This window comes from Physella acuta, unplaced genomic scaffold (genome assembly GCF_028476545.2).
Source record: "Physella acuta isolate Inbredline_101_S28 unplaced genomic scaffold, ASM2847654v3 ptg000310l, whole genome shotgun sequence".
Classification (NCBI taxonomy): Eukaryota; Metazoa; Mollusca; class Gastropoda; family Physidae; genus Physella; species Physella acuta.
This window is the reverse complement of record NW_026731829.1, coordinates 315,013-332,130: the sequence shown is the minus strand read 5'-3', so window position 1 is coordinate 332,130 and position 17,118 is coordinate 315,013. Positions and strand designations below refer to the sequence as shown.

Below are 17,118 nucleotides of genomic sequence, written 5' to 3'. Positions count from 1 at the left end.
CAATTAGTATGTTTTCATTACGTTTTTTTCTTTAAAAATAGGACATATACAATGTTTGCTATATTGTAATTCTTTAACCCCCGGATTTAGCGGGCATAATTCAGCCAGTTCCCTTTTTAAAGACAACACTTCAGTTGATATTACAAAGAAGGGCGATGCGGTACGGGGGGGGGGGTGGGACTTCACCTCCTAATACATTTGTCTAATCTTAAAAGTGGTCTGCATGCAGAGTTTCTTTCAGGCATATCTTGAAGGGGGGGGGGGGGGGGGGGCAGAACCCTACCCCTCGAAGAATGTCTACCCCCTCCACCCTCCTGAACGAAATAGAACCCACTGGACACTGTTAAAAATATATATGAAGAGATGCCGGAAAGAAACCCTTTGTCAAGGATGAGCTTAGAGCTTACACAGGGAAGGTGAGCAGCTGCTCCCCTATGACATTTTGGGATGTGATCTATGACTATATTTAATGTGAATATGTAGTATCTATTTGTAAATCAAGGTTACCAGATAAAGAAGTGTGGTAATGTCTAAATTTAGCGTCCGTAAATAAAAATAAAATGGTGTTAATTATTTAAGTTCCAGTTCAATTCCCTGATAGGATTCCTGTAAATTTCAAGTACCAGTTAAATTATGGTTCTAAGTCTGGTTTGAAGGTTTACATTCAGATTTATTTGAATTTTCAGTTAACCTGTTTCAAGGTTATATTTATTTATTATTAATTACTACCTTATTATTCAGGTAGGGATACTGACAAAGAGTAAATTACATGGGCCTGTACAAGGAAGAACCCCATATTGTTAATTATTAAAATTTAAATACCCCCACTGAATTAAAACAGATTAATTTAAATATTTGTCATAATATTATATTATAGACCTATATTAGTAATAATAGGCCTATATTTTTTAAGCACAATTTAGATCTATATCATTTTCACTCTTAAGTTTATATTTGAAGTTTAAACACGTAATTTCCAAAGCCCAAAGTTAAAGGCTATAAAAGCAGTGATTAGTAAGGATATTTATTATTTTTATCTTTTCAGTAGGCATATGGCTAATAAATTATAAAAATAACTTAAAAACAAAATATAAAAATGAAACAGTAATATTTAATATAGTAATAGTAGCACATATGATAGGCCTAATGACCTAATGGCAGATTAATTTAATTTACTTAATTTAATGGCCTAGGGACTGTATAGGCTAATCTTATTATTAGGCATATTACATTAAACTTTAATATAAAAATTATTAGGCCTATTAAAAATTATAGGCCTATAGCCCTTATAATATAATAATAGTGTGACTACAGGCCTAAATACTAAATTAGTAAATTTTATTTTATTTTAATTTTTCGAATTTACTACTTTTAAACAAGCCAAAGAGTAAAAGAAGTTGATTATTATGAAAATTAACTTACCAATATTAATTCATGAAGCATTTCTTGATATTTAAAGAAATACATAAAAATATTGACTTAGTAGGCCTGTTCACTATTTAGATCTACATTCTAGTATTCACTGCATGGGAATGAATGAGACAGTCACAGAGGGACGCCATTGCTAGGTTACTATTATGCAGTTTAATAGACTTTTTACAGGAAGAGCTATACAGTAACATTCCTTGAAAATTCGCAATTTACTTTAATTTTTAATTAACATATTGACTAAGAAATGTATATAAAAAAGATAAACATAAATCGGGCCAGTGTGATTTCTAAAATTTTAAATAAATGCGAATTTTATTTTATATAGATCTAGATCTATGTTATATTAATAAGCAGTCGCACTGAATTAAAATTGTTAGACTAGATAGAAGAAGGATGAAGAAAAATTGATTAACAAAAACATGGGAGAGAACTCTAAATTATTGTCCAAGGTGCTTCGTGAACCACAGGCATCTTCACAGAGATTTTGGGAGGTGGTTATCCACAAGTATTAAAATGTTGAAAGCGGTCACTTTCCGCAGATTTTCCCTAATATCTCAAAGATGCTTAATACGCACGTTTTATTTAGACGAAACTGCACCAAAAATAGGAACGATACAAGATGTTAATTCACCAGAATATCAGGTAGCGTTCTAATTCAAGTAACAAAGGCTACTCAAAGACTTAAAAATAATAAATAAAGAGGCAAACTCATATTTTGAAATTTTCATTAGAAGATGGTGATAACAGGAGGGGTGGGGAAAGGGTAGGGGGCTAACTTCAGTTAAAAATGCCAGGACTAATTTTAGTGACTCTTAAGTAGTCTTAAGTAATAAGTAAGACTTTCAGGATGATAAAAATAAGAAACTTTTTGCGCAAAGCAGCCAATTTTTCACAAGATATCTCCATACTATACAATTGGTGGTGTGAGTTTACTTTAACTCTACTATCAACCCAACTAGAAACTATTGCATTTGACATGTTTTTACTTGTTAAATTTTTAAAATTATATTGGTAATGATACAACCATTATTTCTTCTTTCTGTTTTAGGAGAAATACTCACGAATGCAAGCTCTGGTAAATGAGCTCAAAGATCGGGTTTCTGTAATTCTGAAAGGTAACAATAAAATTTCAAAATGTTCTTAACCTGCTTCTGATTTGTAGCTGAATTTGATAGGATTTAAGTTCATCATTTTTTTTAACTTGGATCATTTTTGACAGCTAGAGCTATGACTACTTCTCTGCCATAAAGGGGATCCAGTGAGTAGCACTAGGTTTGGCACAGAGGAGAGAATAGAATCACTCAGCTGCTAACCACTAAGTCCTGTGTTCTATTCCTTAGCTATATCCCATTCAAGCTTTTAGTTTACTTGTTTATGATGGGAATTCGACTCTTGTTAGCTTGTCACAATGTTAGGGATATTCAAATTAACAGGTCATAATGCTGATCACATTATCTCTTCATTTAGCAAAGTCACAAGGACAGAATAACTATTTTATATGGTCTGGAAGGGAATGTTTGCTCTATTGTCAACCTTTTACCAACATAAAAGCCGCTTAAAATAACCAATTATGGTTTCTTTGATTTTTAATTCTTTGGCTTGAGCCAATTCTTCTGGGCCTCTATATTGTCATAAAATTTATAATCATTTTTGTGGCTAAACACTGCTTTCATCATCATCACGTTTTCCAGTCGTGCCCAAGACACATGGGGCATATAAAGTAGAGTTCATCTGTTTCAATGACCTCAGCATACAAGGGGATAGTGTGGTCAACACTTTGCCCATCTGCCTTTGTTTTCCTAATGTGAGACAGGTACTCTCAGAGCTGGATTGACCCAGGACATCTTACAGACTTGAGCCTGTGTTTAGAACTCAAGACTTTTTGGTTAGCCGTCTAGCAATCTACCGCTAGGCCACGCTATCCCTAAACACTACTTTAGGACCTGAAAACATTTGCATTGTTATTTGTCTTTTTAACAATGAGAAACTTTTGATGTGCATATTGTTTGTTTTAAAGCAATATTTTATTTAAATTATTGGAGAAATTTATTTTTTTCAAGGTGGCGGTGACAAGGCTAGAGAAAGACACACATCCAGAGGAAAAATGCTGCCTCGTGATCGGATAAACACACTTCTGGATCCTCAGTAAGCTTAGCAAACTAGAGAGCTTAGCAAACTAGAGAGCTTTACAAACTAGAGAGCTTAGCAAACTAGAGAGCTTAGCAAACTAGAGAGCGTCACAAACTAGAGAGCTTAGCAAACTAGAGAGCTTAACAAACTAGAGAGCTTAGCAAACTAGAGAGCTTAGCAAACTAGACAGGTTTGCAAACTAGACAGGTTTGCAAACTACAAACTAGAGAGCTTAGCAAACTACAAACTAGAGAGCTTAACAAACTAGAGAGCTTAACAAACTAGAGAGCTTAACAAACTAGAGAGCTTAACAAACTAGAGAGCTTAACAAACTAGAGAGCTTAACAAACTAGAGAGCTTAACAAACTAGAGAGCTTAACAAACTAGAGAGCTTAACAAACTAGAGAGCTTAGCAAACTAGAGAGCTTAGCAAACTAGAGAGCTTAGCAAACTAGAGAGCTTAGCAAACTAGAGAGCTTAGCAAACTAGAGAGCTTAGCAAACTAGAGAGCTTAGCAAACTAGAGAGCTTAGCAAACTAGAGAGCTTAGCAAACTAGAGAGCTTAGCAAACTAGAGAGCTTAGCAAACTAGAGAGCTTAGCAAACTAGAGAGCTTAGCAAACTAGAGAGCTTAGCAAACTAGCACTTAGATTTACACTATTTGCTGGACTAAATCTTCACTCAAGAAATTTTCTCTTTGATTAATCAGCAGCTGTTTCATTAAATATTTTACCAAAATATTTAATACATATATGTGGCTAACAAATGATGATTTACTCTTTTAGGTCACCGTTTTTAGAGTTCAGCCAGTTGGCTGGTTACGAGCTGTATGGTGAAGATCATGTACCTGCAGGAGGGATAATCACAGGCATTGGGCGAGTGGGAGGGTAAGTCCTCATTCACTCTACATGTTCAGTGCTATCATGTTCAGGGGGGGTAATTACAGGCATTAGGTGAGTAGGAGGGTAAGTCCTCATTCACTCTAGAATTTACATGTTTTGTGCTATCATTACAGGCATTGGGCCAGTGGGATTGTCCTGTGCTATCATGTTCATAACTAACGAGCCGGCCCGCGGCATAACATACGCCGCTATTTAGTTGTTTCTAATTTTCAGTAATTCATAATTTGTGAATTCGACAGTACCAACGCTGACACTGAAAATATTTCTTTAAAACACTATAAGTAGCTCGTTAAGGACCGTAACCCCCCCTTCCTTCCCCCCCTCCCCCACCCCTTCCTTCCCCCCTCCCCCCCCCCTACTTCGTTTGAAATCGTTGGCTCTGCTTGTAAACATTTAGAGTGAACACAGCTCACTAAAACCATGTAGGGGTGGGGAGGTACGGAGTGCGTTTACAGCTTGTTTTCTAGGCGCGTTTGCAGCTTGTTTTCTAGCGGCTCCCAGAAGAGAATTATATATTACGAGCCGGCCCGCGGCATAACATACGCCGCTATTTAGTTGTTTCTAATTTTCAATAATTCATAATTTGTGAATTCGACAGTACCAACGCTGACACTGAAAATATTTCTTTAAAACACTATAAGTAGCTCGTTAAGGACCATAACCCCCCCCCTTCCTTCCCCCCCCTCCCCCCCTACGTTTAAAATCGTTGGCTCTGCTTGTAAACATTTAGAGTGAACACAGCTCACTAAAACCATGTAGGGGTGGGGAGGTAGGGAGAGCGTTTGCAGCTTGTTTTCTAACGGCTCGAAGAAGAGAATTATATATATAGATAACTAATGTGAAACAACTCTAAGCATATTTAGATTTGTCATTTTACTTCTCCTGGCATGTCAATGATCTCTTGAAGTGAATGCAACCATATAATGTTATCATCTAAAAAATAATTCAGTGACTAAAACAATCAGAAGAGAACAACCCATAATTTATTCTAGAATGCATGCAGTAATAAATTATAATTTTAAAATATTATATTTTAAAATTTAAAAAAAAATTATGTTTTTAGTGAAATGAGTGCTAATTAGAATGTATATCAAAATTTGAAGTTTTTGGCAACTATAATTATTTTTTGTGAAGAATTTCTTATTGTCGTTTCTTTGCTTCATTAAGTGTGGAGTGTCTTATCACAGCCAACGACCCCACAGTTAAAGGGGGAACATATTATCCAGTTACTGTCAAGAAACATCTAAGAGCTCAGGAAATAGCTCAGCAAAATAGATTACCTTGTATATACTTAGGTAAGTCTAAATACAATACTTTACAATTATATAAAAATATTAATAACAAATTATTTTTGGTGTGAAAAAAAATGATTTCAAGTAAAAGATTACTGAAAAAGAAAATCTCTTTGGTTTCTGATTCTTTTAGCCCTGCCTTTTCATGAGGCAGGTGAAGTAGAGTTCACCTGTTTCTGTGACCTTTTCAGCTGAAGTGATAGTGTGGTCTGCACTATGCTCAGCCACCTTTACCTTCAGGTGGACATAGAGCTCGGGTCTGAACTCAAGACTTGGGTTAGCAGTCAGTCACTCTAATATGTGACCATACAGTCCACTGAAGATATTTTTAAACATTAGATCCACTGTGGGCTGATTTTTGTCTTATTGCAGTTGACTCTGGTGGTGCTAACCTACCTAGACAAGACAATGTGTTCCCAGATAGAGACCATTTTGGCCGCATTTTTTACAATCAGGCAAACATGTCAGCTAGAGGAATACCTCAGGCAAGCCACTTGATAATAATATACCAGGGGTCGGCAACCTGCGGCTCGCGAGCCGCATGCGGCTCTTTTGATGTCAAGATGCGGCTCTTCGGCTCCATGCACAAATATTAATAATTATTTTAATTTATTTTTAAAACTCATAAAAATATTAGTCTGCAATACTCGGTAATTAAAGATTTAGATCTAATAACAATGTAAAGTTTCTAATTTCGAGCAGAGCTTGCTAAACTACTTTAATATGTTTTGTGCGAAACATGTGTATGTTTTTATATGGATAAATATTATTTCATATTTTAAGCTATTTATTTTAAATGTATATATATATATATATATATATATATATATATATATATATATATATATATATATATATATATATATATATATATATATATATATATATATATATATATATATATATATATATATATATATATATATATATATATATATATATATATATATATATATATATATATATAAAATATCATAATATTGAAATGGAAATGTTTGTGGCTCTTTAAAAACTGTAAAATGTGGTAAATTGTAACTTTTGGCTCTTCCGTCCCAAAAGGTTGCCGACCCCTGTAATATACCAAATTTATGTCATTGTGTAACACTATTTCATTTGAGATTTCATAGGGTATTGTTTTACTATAATAAAAGATAATTAATGCTTTATACCAGTTTAAATTTTTGCAAACGTCATTATGCTGTAAAAGTTGTTTATAGGCCTACTATTCAAGCATTTAAAAAAATTATGTCTTTTAATTTATTAGCACTTACTGTTCACAAAGTATGTTGCCTAATTCAAAAGAAGTTTAATGTTTATATATTATGTCCCTTGATTGATGTAGTTAATTATTTCCCATGTTGACTTGATGCAGTTTAATTATTTCCCTTGTTGACTTGATGCAGGTTGCTGTAGTGCTAGGCAGCTGTACTGCTGGAGGTGCCTACACCCCAGCCATGGCAGATGAGAGCATTATTGTCAGAAACCAGGGGACTATCTTTCTAGCTGGGCCTCCACTGGTACCATTTTTTAAATACAACTTCGGGTTTTTAGTTTAGGATGGCATGGTTGGGCCATATAGGATGGCATTGTCAGGCGAAAGAGCACACACAGCTCACCCAAAAGTCATGAGTTTGAATCCCAGGCTCAAGTCTGTATGACAGAATCCACCCAGCCCTGAAGGTTACCTGAATTGTGTTAGTGAAAAAGTAAAGGCTGTTGGGCATAAAACTGACCCTTGATATGTCAATGTCAGAAAAAAAAAGCAGACAAACTCTTCTACATCTGCCAAGACTTCCAGGTCTGAAAGGGTAACTTTATAGGTTTGTTAGTACAGCTGGCTTTGCTGTAACCCAGGCTTAAATTTAGATTAAAGGTAAAGTTCCATCTTAATTAGTCATGCAGCCACACTTTATATTTGTATACCTGCCTCACAGTCATTTTGTAAAAAACAATTTACCTTGTCATTTACAGCACAGCAAACACATTATATATATATATATATATATATATATATATATATATATATATATATATATATATATATATATATATATATATATATATATATATATATATATATATATATATATATATATATATATATTGCTTACAAACTTTTGGTCATTAAAGAGCTTGTTGATATAGTGTAAAGAATAGAGAGGTTAGAATCAGCTACATTAGTTGTACAACCAAATCTTGAATATTTTTAAAATTTTATCCCAGTAAATGCTAAAATCTGGAATTAAATCTTTCAAGGTGAAGGCTGCCACAGGTGAAGAAGTTTCAGCAGAAGATTTAGGTGGAGCTGATCTTCATTGCTCGTAAGCCATCCTTTTGTTACTAGCCCCTAACTTACTTCTTTTAACATACTCACATGTAGAACATTTACAACAAGAAAGTCATTAGTTCACCACTGGGTATGTGATTGTAGCTTGCCATCATATAGAGCCCACCAATGTTCCCTGTGATTGCGTGTCAGTGCAGTAGTTGTGAACCTGCTGCATAGTCTTTTTTGTTTAAATGCATATATACTTGTATAAGAATTTTATAACATGGTGCACACAAAAACACATTGCGCACTAGCTTTTTCTCCTTATCCAACACCATAAGATAGGAAGTTAAAGATGCCCAGTGCTTGGCAACATGGGTGTGAGAAATGATCACATTCTGTTTGTGTATGCTTGGCTTAAGACCATTGATTGAGCTGGTTATGCTAGAGAAAGCAGTCAAATATTTCCTTTACAGCTATTAGGTTAAAGAGTACAATAGATTTTGTCATCAATGTTCAGCTTAGAACCAGGCCTAGGGCTGACAGAGTTCCAAAAGAATTCTTGCCTAGCAAGTGAAGTAAGCTGTTACAAAAGTAAACATTTACTAAACATTTCTCACTTAACAGATTTAGCTGTTACAAAACTTTTCTCGCCTCACAAAAAAATGTAAACTGTTACAAAAAAAAAACGTTTCAACAAATTTTGTATCTTCTAACAAAGAAGAGTAAACAGTCACAATAAATGTTACATCTCGTTACAAAGAAAAGTAAACTATTACAACATTTTTAAAATCTCCTAACAAAGAAGAGCAAACTGTTACAACAAATTCTTTACCTCCTAACAATGAAGAGTTAACTGTGTTTTGTTCTCAGGGAGTCTGGTGTTACAGACCACTACGCCCAGGACGAGACCCACGCACTACATATCGCTAGAAGGGTCATCAAAAATTTAAACTACACTAAAGATCCAGGGGTAAGTCAACCTGTCCACACATTGTTACACCTATGTAGAGTGGTACGTCAATCAATTAAACATCATTACACATTCAAATAGTAGTAAGTCAATCCACTCATTCTTCATTACATCTGTATATAGTGTAGTAAGTCAATCATCCACTTATCATTACACCTGCATTTAGGTGTAAGTCAATCCACACATAGTTTATTACACCTGCAATCTATAATATATTCACACATCCTTTCACCTGCATACAATCATAAGCGTTATAGCATGCTGCAGTCTGTTTGACCGCCAGGTATAACTTATGTTACAGGTGACGATAACAGAACCAGTGGAGCCTTTGTTTGATGCATCAGAACTGTATGGTATTGTGGGGGATAACTTAAAGAAAACATTTGATGTTCGGGAGGTTAGCATTTCAATTCTAGAACTTTCCATGATGAAACTCAAATACTCATTGTTTAACCAGATATGAAATATGTTATGTATTTATTTTAATTGACAATGTTTTTGTTTTGTAAGGTAATCGCAAGAATTGTTGATGGGAGTGTTTTTGATGAGTTCAAGGCCAAATATGGGGAAACACTTGTAACAGGTGGGCTTGCTGTAGGGTGTCGCATGGGGGAATTTATACTTCTTTATTATTCAGCTATACTTACATAATTTAAAGTGAAACTTTTTCTCTTTTATTTTAAACCAAGTTCATTCCTTAGACTAGAAATGTTTTTAAATAAAAATGTTAAAAGTAGAGTTCCTTTTTCAAACCTGACGTTTTGTAGGGCAAGTGAAGTAGAGTTCACTTGTTTCTGTGACCTCGGAATATGAAGAGATAGTGTGGTCAGCACTATGCCCAGCTGCCTTTACTTTCCCTAACGTGAGTTAGGTACCCATCAGAGTTGGGTGGACTCAGGGACAGTCTTCTGACTTGAACCCGGATTTGAACTCGAGACTTTCGGGTTAGCAGTCCAGCTCTCTACCGCTAGCCCACTCCGTCCCACAAATAAAAATGTATTCACATAAATTTTTGCCATGCCAAGTGTCCTATACTACATTAATACACTTACACCCAAAAATATCCCCCCCCCTCCATCCTTCCTTTCCTAACATTTATCATTGTCACTGGTGGTGTATGGCCCACCAGCCATAGACTTACATAGTCCTCTGTCTTTTACCATTTTCTCAAATTGACTCTAGCTGTAGTCCATCTTTCTAATTTCAGCTTCCATGTCCTGTCTCAATTTTTTTCTAGATTTGGATGTCTAATTTTTTAACCCAGACATTTCCCTATTAATTAAGCATAAAAAATTCATTAATTAAAATCATTTTCCAAACTTTTAAATTAACTGCTCTTCAGCAGACTATTAATCAAACAATATATAAGTGTTTATCACACTTAAGTAAGTCTGTGTTCAGTCGCAAGTTTTTTTTAAAAGATGAAAACTTTTTTTTACAAATGAAATCGTTAATAATAGAAATTAATATTGCATTTTATTCCTATAGGATTTGCCAGATTATGGGGATACCCAGTGGGTATCATTGGAAATAATGGAGTCCTTTTTTCAGAGTCAGCCTTGAAGGTCAGTGGACAGACTAGGCTGAAACACTTGTAGATTAGTAGAGTTTTGTACTATTTAGATATGTTCTCTTGGACAGACTAGGCTGAAACACTTGTAGATTAGTAGAGTTTTGTACTATTTAGATATGTTTTCTTGGACAGACTAGGCTGAAACACTTGTAGATTAGTAGAGTTTTGTACTATTTAGATATGTTTTCTTGGACAGACTAGGCTGAAACACTTGTAGATTAGTAGAGTTTTGTACTATTTAGATATGTTTTCTTGGACAGACTAGGCTGAAACACTTGTAGATCAGTAGAGTTTTGTACTATTTAGATATGTTTTCTTGGACAGACTAGGCTGAAACACTTGTAGATCAGTAGAGTTTTGTACTATTTAGATATGTTTTCTTGGACAGACTAGGCTGAAACACTTGTAGATTAGTAGAGTTTTGTACTATTTAGATATGTTCTCTCGGGCAGATGAGGCTCGTTAGCTGGCGACAGCAACTCTTCTAGGAGAGACAACTCCAAAATCAAACAACTGCTGCCTTGTAGTTTGTTCTTGGTTGGACAAAGGCTATGGAAGCAAATCCAAAAAGAAAAGCAGGCTGAAATAGGAGTCAATGGTCTCAATGGCGCATAACCAGTTGACATGTATAATCAATAGCGTTGGAGGGGGATCCCTTTCAACACTAAAATTTAGGACGAAGAAGAAATGTTCTAAAACAGACAAGTGAAACTTACATCTGACACTCATTAGCGCAGATGAAGTAGAGCTTGTCATCTTGTCTATGATAAAAATAGATTATGCATAGCTGCATATCATGATTGGTCTATATATCTAAAAAAAATTTTAAAAGAAGTTTCATACCTACATTTTTAAATGCATTTGCTTGAAAGATAAAAAAGCATGAATTAAGATGTAGAATTGTTACAATGTTATGAGTTACAAGAAGTTACATTCTAGTCTATTTATTAGGGAGCTCATTTCATTGAGCTATGCTGCCAAAGAAACATACCACTGATATTTCTACAGAATATTACAGGTAAGTTGCTGACCCTTGAAATCTACTGCCTCTTCTTAATATGTAAGACTTTATATCTTTTTTTCTCAATTATTAATGATAGACTAACTTGCCTGGTTCTAAAGATCATTATAGACAAGCTTTTCTTTTGGAAAAGTAGAGTTTATTTGTCAGTTTTGTTTTTTATAAAATTAAATTTCCGAATAGTTTTAAATTTAAAGTGGGTATCTGGTTTTAAGGTTAAACTCTATATCAATCATGTTTTAAGGTTAAACTTCATATGCACAAGTTTTTAAGATTCTTGATATTCATCAGTTCTAAGGTTAAACTTGAAATTCATCAGTTCTAAGGTTAAGCTTGATGTTCCTCAGTTTTAAGGTTAAACTTGATATTCTTCAGTTTTAAGGTAAAACTCAATATTCTTCAAGTTATATAGTTAAACTTGATATTAGGTTTTAAGGTTAAACTTGATATTCTTTAAGTTATAATGTTAAACTTGATATCAGGTTTTAAGCTTAAAGTTGATATTCCTTAGTTTTAAGGTTAAACTTGATATTCTTCAGTTTTAATGTTAAACTTGATATTCCTCAGTTCTAATGTTAAACTTGATATTTCTCAGTTCTAAGGTTAAAGTTGATATTCCTCAGTTCTAAGGTTAAACTTGATATTCCTCAGTTTTAAGGTTAAACTTGATATCTCTGAGTTCTAAGGTAAAACTTGATATTCCTCAGTTTTAAGGTTAAACTTGATATTCTTCAGGTTTTATGGTGGGCAGGGAGGCTGAAGCTGGAGGTATTGCTAAAAATGGGGCCAAGATGGTGACAGCTGTTTCCTGCGCTAATGTCCCTAAAATTACAGTCATCATTGGTGGGTCTTATGGAGCTGGGAATTATGGGATGTGTGGACGATCTTATTCGTGAGTTGTTGTATTTTTCTCATTTTGTATTTTGTAATTTGTATTTTTTCTCATTTAAATTTAGTTTAATTTCAGAGAAAGAGTTTCTATGGCTGCTCTATAGGCAAAACTAGTATGTTTAAAATGTTAATCTGTTGAAATTAAATCTTAAAGTCTTGGTTTTAATCTGGCAAAATATTTCTTTTCTGCAGTAATATTTAGCAATATATATATATATATATATATATATATAATATATGCACATGCATGTAAATTTAGGTTGTATATGACTTAATTTGTCAGTGATATATGTGACAGTAGAACATGTCATAAAAATAAATTTGTGCTGATTTGTTTGACCAGGCCCAACTTCCTGTACATGTGGCCAAATGCCAGGATATCTGTCATGGGGGGAGAACAAGCGGCCAACGTCATGGCCCAGATCAGCAGAGAGCAGAGGCAGCGAGAGGGGAAACCGGTAGGTTGGGTGTTTGTTTGGCCTTGACTCACAGGCAGATCTGCCCTGACTCACAGGCAGATCTGCCCTGACTCACTGGCAGATCATCCCTGACTCACTGACAGATCTGCCCTGACTCACTGACAGATCTGCCCTGACTCACTGGCAGATCTACCCTGACTCACTGACAGATCTGCCCTGACTCACAGGCAGATCTGCCCTGACTCACTGGCAGATCTGCCCTGACTCACTGGCAGATGTACCCTGACTCACAGGCATATCTGCCCTGACTCACTGGCAGATCTGCCCTGCTATGCAAGGCTTAAACAACCTAGTATGACACTGTTATCACATGCTTGTCTAAAACTTCTGCTGTTAAAACTTCTGATTCTCTGCCACACTTAAGACAACAAAAATAGGAAGCCCTTGGGGCATATGAAGTAGAGTTCATCTGTTTCTGTGACCTTGGCATATGTAAAAGGCCGATTCTAGTCGGAATAAGATACGCATGCGATACGCATGCGCAATGATGAGAAACTACGACTTAACTTCGCGGCGATGTTTTCGATGGTACTGCGCATGCGTGTGTTTACAACCGCAGAACTCTAACATCAACCCTAATCCTATCCCTAACCCTAATCCTATCCCTAACCCTAGCCCCAATCCTATCCCTAACCCTAGCCCTAATCCTATCCCTAACCCTAATCCTATCCCTAACCCTATCCCTAATCCTACCCCTAATCCTACCCCTAACCCTCATTCTAGCCCTAACCCTAGCCATAGGTCACTGCGCATGCGCAGAGCTATCTTTTGCCGACTAAGTGGAGACGTTGGGGAGAAAAATCTTCTTCCGAGTAGACACTTCGTATGTAAAAGGATAGTGCTGCCAGCCACCTTTACTTTCCCTAATGATTCAGGTACCCATCAGAACTGGGTGGATTCAGGGGCATCATACAGAATTGATTTTTGGATCCATTCTTGAGTCTTCTGTATTGGCTTTCATGTACTCTACCATCTGATCATGCTGTCCAGTACTAAGAAAAACATGCATTACATTTGACAATATATTAAAAAATGTGGGTGATAATCTTCAACAAAAGCGTAACTGTTTATTTTTTGAATTACATTCCAGTGGACTGAAGAGATGGAGAATAAAATTAAAGCCCCAATTCTAGCCAAGTACGAGCAGGAAGGATGTCCTTACTACGCTAGTGCCAGGTACTGTGTTTTAGCTGAAGCAGTAGAGTCATTGAAGCTTAGATGTCATTTTGTGCAAGTGTAAATTTTTTTGTATAATAAAGTACCCATTGCATTGTATGAAGGTTTCGCACTAGGTCCAGCTTTTTTAGCTTTTCCATACTTGATCAGAGCTGTGTGGACTCTGGGAAAAACATACTACTTTTGAATTAGCAGTTGCTTGCATTATCGAGAATTTTAATAATTACATTTTTCAGACTATTTTTGGATTAGCAGTTGTTTGCATTACCGAGAGTTTTAATAATTACCTTTTTCAGACTATTTTTGGATTAGCAGTTGCTTGCATTACCGAGAATTTTAATAATTACCTTTTTCAGACTATTTTTGGATTAGCAGTTGCTTGCATTACCGAGAATTTTAATAATTACCTTTTTCAGACTATTTTTGGATTAGCAGTTGTTTGCATTACCGAGAGTTTTAATAATTACCTTTTTTCAGACTATTTTTGGATTAGCAGTTGCTTGCATTACCGAGAATTTTAATAATTACCTTTTTTCAGACTACTTTTGGATTAGCATTTGTTTGCATTACCGAGAATTTTAATAATTACCTTTTTTCAGACTACTTTTGGATTAGCAGTTGTTTGCATTACCGAGAATTTTAATAATTACATTTTTTCAGACTACTTTTGAATTAGCAGTTGCTTGCATTACCGAGAATTTTAATAATTACCTTTTTTCAGACTACTTTTGAATTAGCAGTTGCTTGCATTACCGAGAATTTTAATAATTACCTTTTTTCAGACTACTTTTGAATTAGCAGTTGCTTGCATTACCGAGAATTTTAATAATTACCTTTTTTCAGACTACTTTTGGATTAGCAGTTGTTTGCATTACCGAGAATTTTAATAATTACCTTTTCTCAGACTACTTTTGAATTTGCAGTTGCTTGCATTACCGAGAATTTTAATAATTACCTTTTTTCAGACTACTTTTGGATTAGCAGTTGTTTGCATTACCAAGAATTTTAATAATTACCTTTTTAGACTACTTTTGGATTAACAGTTGTTTGCATTACCGAGAATTTTAATAATTAAATTTTTTCCCCAGGCTTTGGGATGATGGGGTCATTGACCCCGTGGACACACGACACGTCCTGGCTTTGTCATTAAGTGCAGCGCTGAACAAACGAGCAGATCCAACTAGGTTTGGTGTCTTCAGGATGTGAAATTTTTTTACTTCTGTTGTTGGGATACAACGCTTCTAAGGTTTTCTGTGGTTGTATGCAGTATTTGAAAATTCCAGAAAAATGTAAACATAATGATTAGCTCCTTTACTAATTTATAATTATCAGTTTTCTTGGCTTAAAAAATAAATTAAATAAATAATACTAGACATAAAAAACTTACCAAATAAAATTTTAAATGGAATGATTTTATTTTTTATGTTGGTGCAGTTGATTATTCTATGAATAATTTTTAAGTAAAGCATTTATTTTGTATTTTCTATACAAGCTTAGCTGAGAACCTGTAATGTGATAAGGTAGAGAAGTTCATTTTAGTGTTGTTGATATCCAGTAACTGATGAGGTTATGATAATGATAGGACATTGTAAAATTTTGTTGGCTGTACAATGTTTCAAGTGATTATATTATTTTTGTTATTATGTAAACATAAGCTTTGTTTGATGGGAGGTAACTCTAAATTTGAGTGTCTTTCATGTAAAAGTTGTTTGTGATGAATGGGAGGTAACTATAGATTTGTACCTCATGTGTGTTTTGTATTTTTTTTTTGTTGAATGGGAGATAACTCTAGACTTTTGTGTCTGTAAATGGACAAGGGAGATAAATCTTCCAAGATGAATGTTTTTGAATTTGTAATGAATTAAATTAATGTATGGCCACCTGTTGCAGCAATAAAATTGTAAATCAATTTTGTTGTTGTCATTTCAATATTACAGTTTACTTTTATTTATCTTGTTACTAGCACATACATTACACTATTTGAAGACATATAATAATGACACATAAATTCACACCTTTGAAACTGAAATAATAATGATGATAAAACTAATTAATTAAAGCATCAACCTAATGTTAGGCAAGTCATACTAGGTTTCTAACAGTTTAGCATTTCTAACAGTGGGTAGCTCATATTAACATTGGCTTGAACGGCACACGTTTTACCTGTATGTTGCCACGCCCACTAATATTTAAAATGCTATATCTAAGCTCTTAGTGAAGCTAGATACACAAAACTGGTATCAATGTATTGTAATAAAAAAAAACATCTTTTTTTTTGTAATAGTGAGGTTTCAAATTTTTGTGCATCAGCCTACAGTGTGAATTTAGTATACAGGTAAATAAATATAAATACTTTCCACTTTTAGCAATATATGAGAACTAATGTAATATAAGTAGAACAACGCTTTCAAAAATAGTTATATAAATAGATTAGCATTGATATGTATAAATAAAATCAGTATCTTTCGTTTTGCGCATTCATAGCAGCTTGTTATTAATTATAACAGTTTTAAAAGTGTTAAGATAGTTACGGCACAAATCCAAATTTAACGTCTGTCTACAATAACGATGAGGTCACTCAGAATAATCTTAGCAGATGCCATTGATACATTTTTCGAGTTTTTAAAATAGGCAATTACATGCACAACTTGACAATAACATGCACAACTTGACAATAACATGCACAACTTGACAATAACATGCACAATTTGACAATAACATGCACAGCTTGACAATAACATGCACAATTTGACAATAACAATTAAACGCACTTTTAAGCACCGCCTTTAAACGCTAGTGTAAAAAAAAAACAACAACATATTTTTGATTGCTTGGAACTATGGACTTTTTTTTTGCAAATGTAAATAATTTACCTCGGAAATATATTAATAGTTTAAAAGTACTATCTCTAATAAATCTTAATTTTATCTACGTATAATGTGGATGTGCAGGCGTATGTGCAGATCTTTGTATAGATCTACA

General features: G+C 34.4%; 1 protein-coding gene across 1 annotated transcript; it reads left to right on the top strand.

The window, feature by feature from the left end:
* Nucleotides 1-1,879: 1,879 nt before the first annotated feature.
* On the top strand, nt 1,880-16,046 carry LOC131940177 (methylcrotonoyl-CoA carboxylase beta chain, mitochondrial). Its single transcript, XM_059298802.1, has 17 exons — nt 1,880-2,073; nt 2,480-2,546; nt 3,492-3,576; nt 4,346-4,447; nt 5,630-5,757; nt 6,127-6,239; nt 7,158-7,271; nt 8,011-8,075; nt 8,897-8,996; nt 9,298-9,393; nt 9,507-9,579; nt 10,485-10,561; nt 11,521-11,587; nt 12,326-12,482; nt 12,825-12,939; nt 14,051-14,136; nt 15,225-16,046. Exons 1-17 carry the CDS (start codon nt 1,945-1,947, stop codon nt 15,340-15,342), a joined length of 1,692 nt encoding a protein of 563 aa, XP_059154785.1. The 5' UTR covers nt 1,880-1,944; the 3' UTR covers nt 15,343-16,046.
* The last annotated feature ends 1,072 nt before the right edge of the window (nt 16,047-17,118 follow it).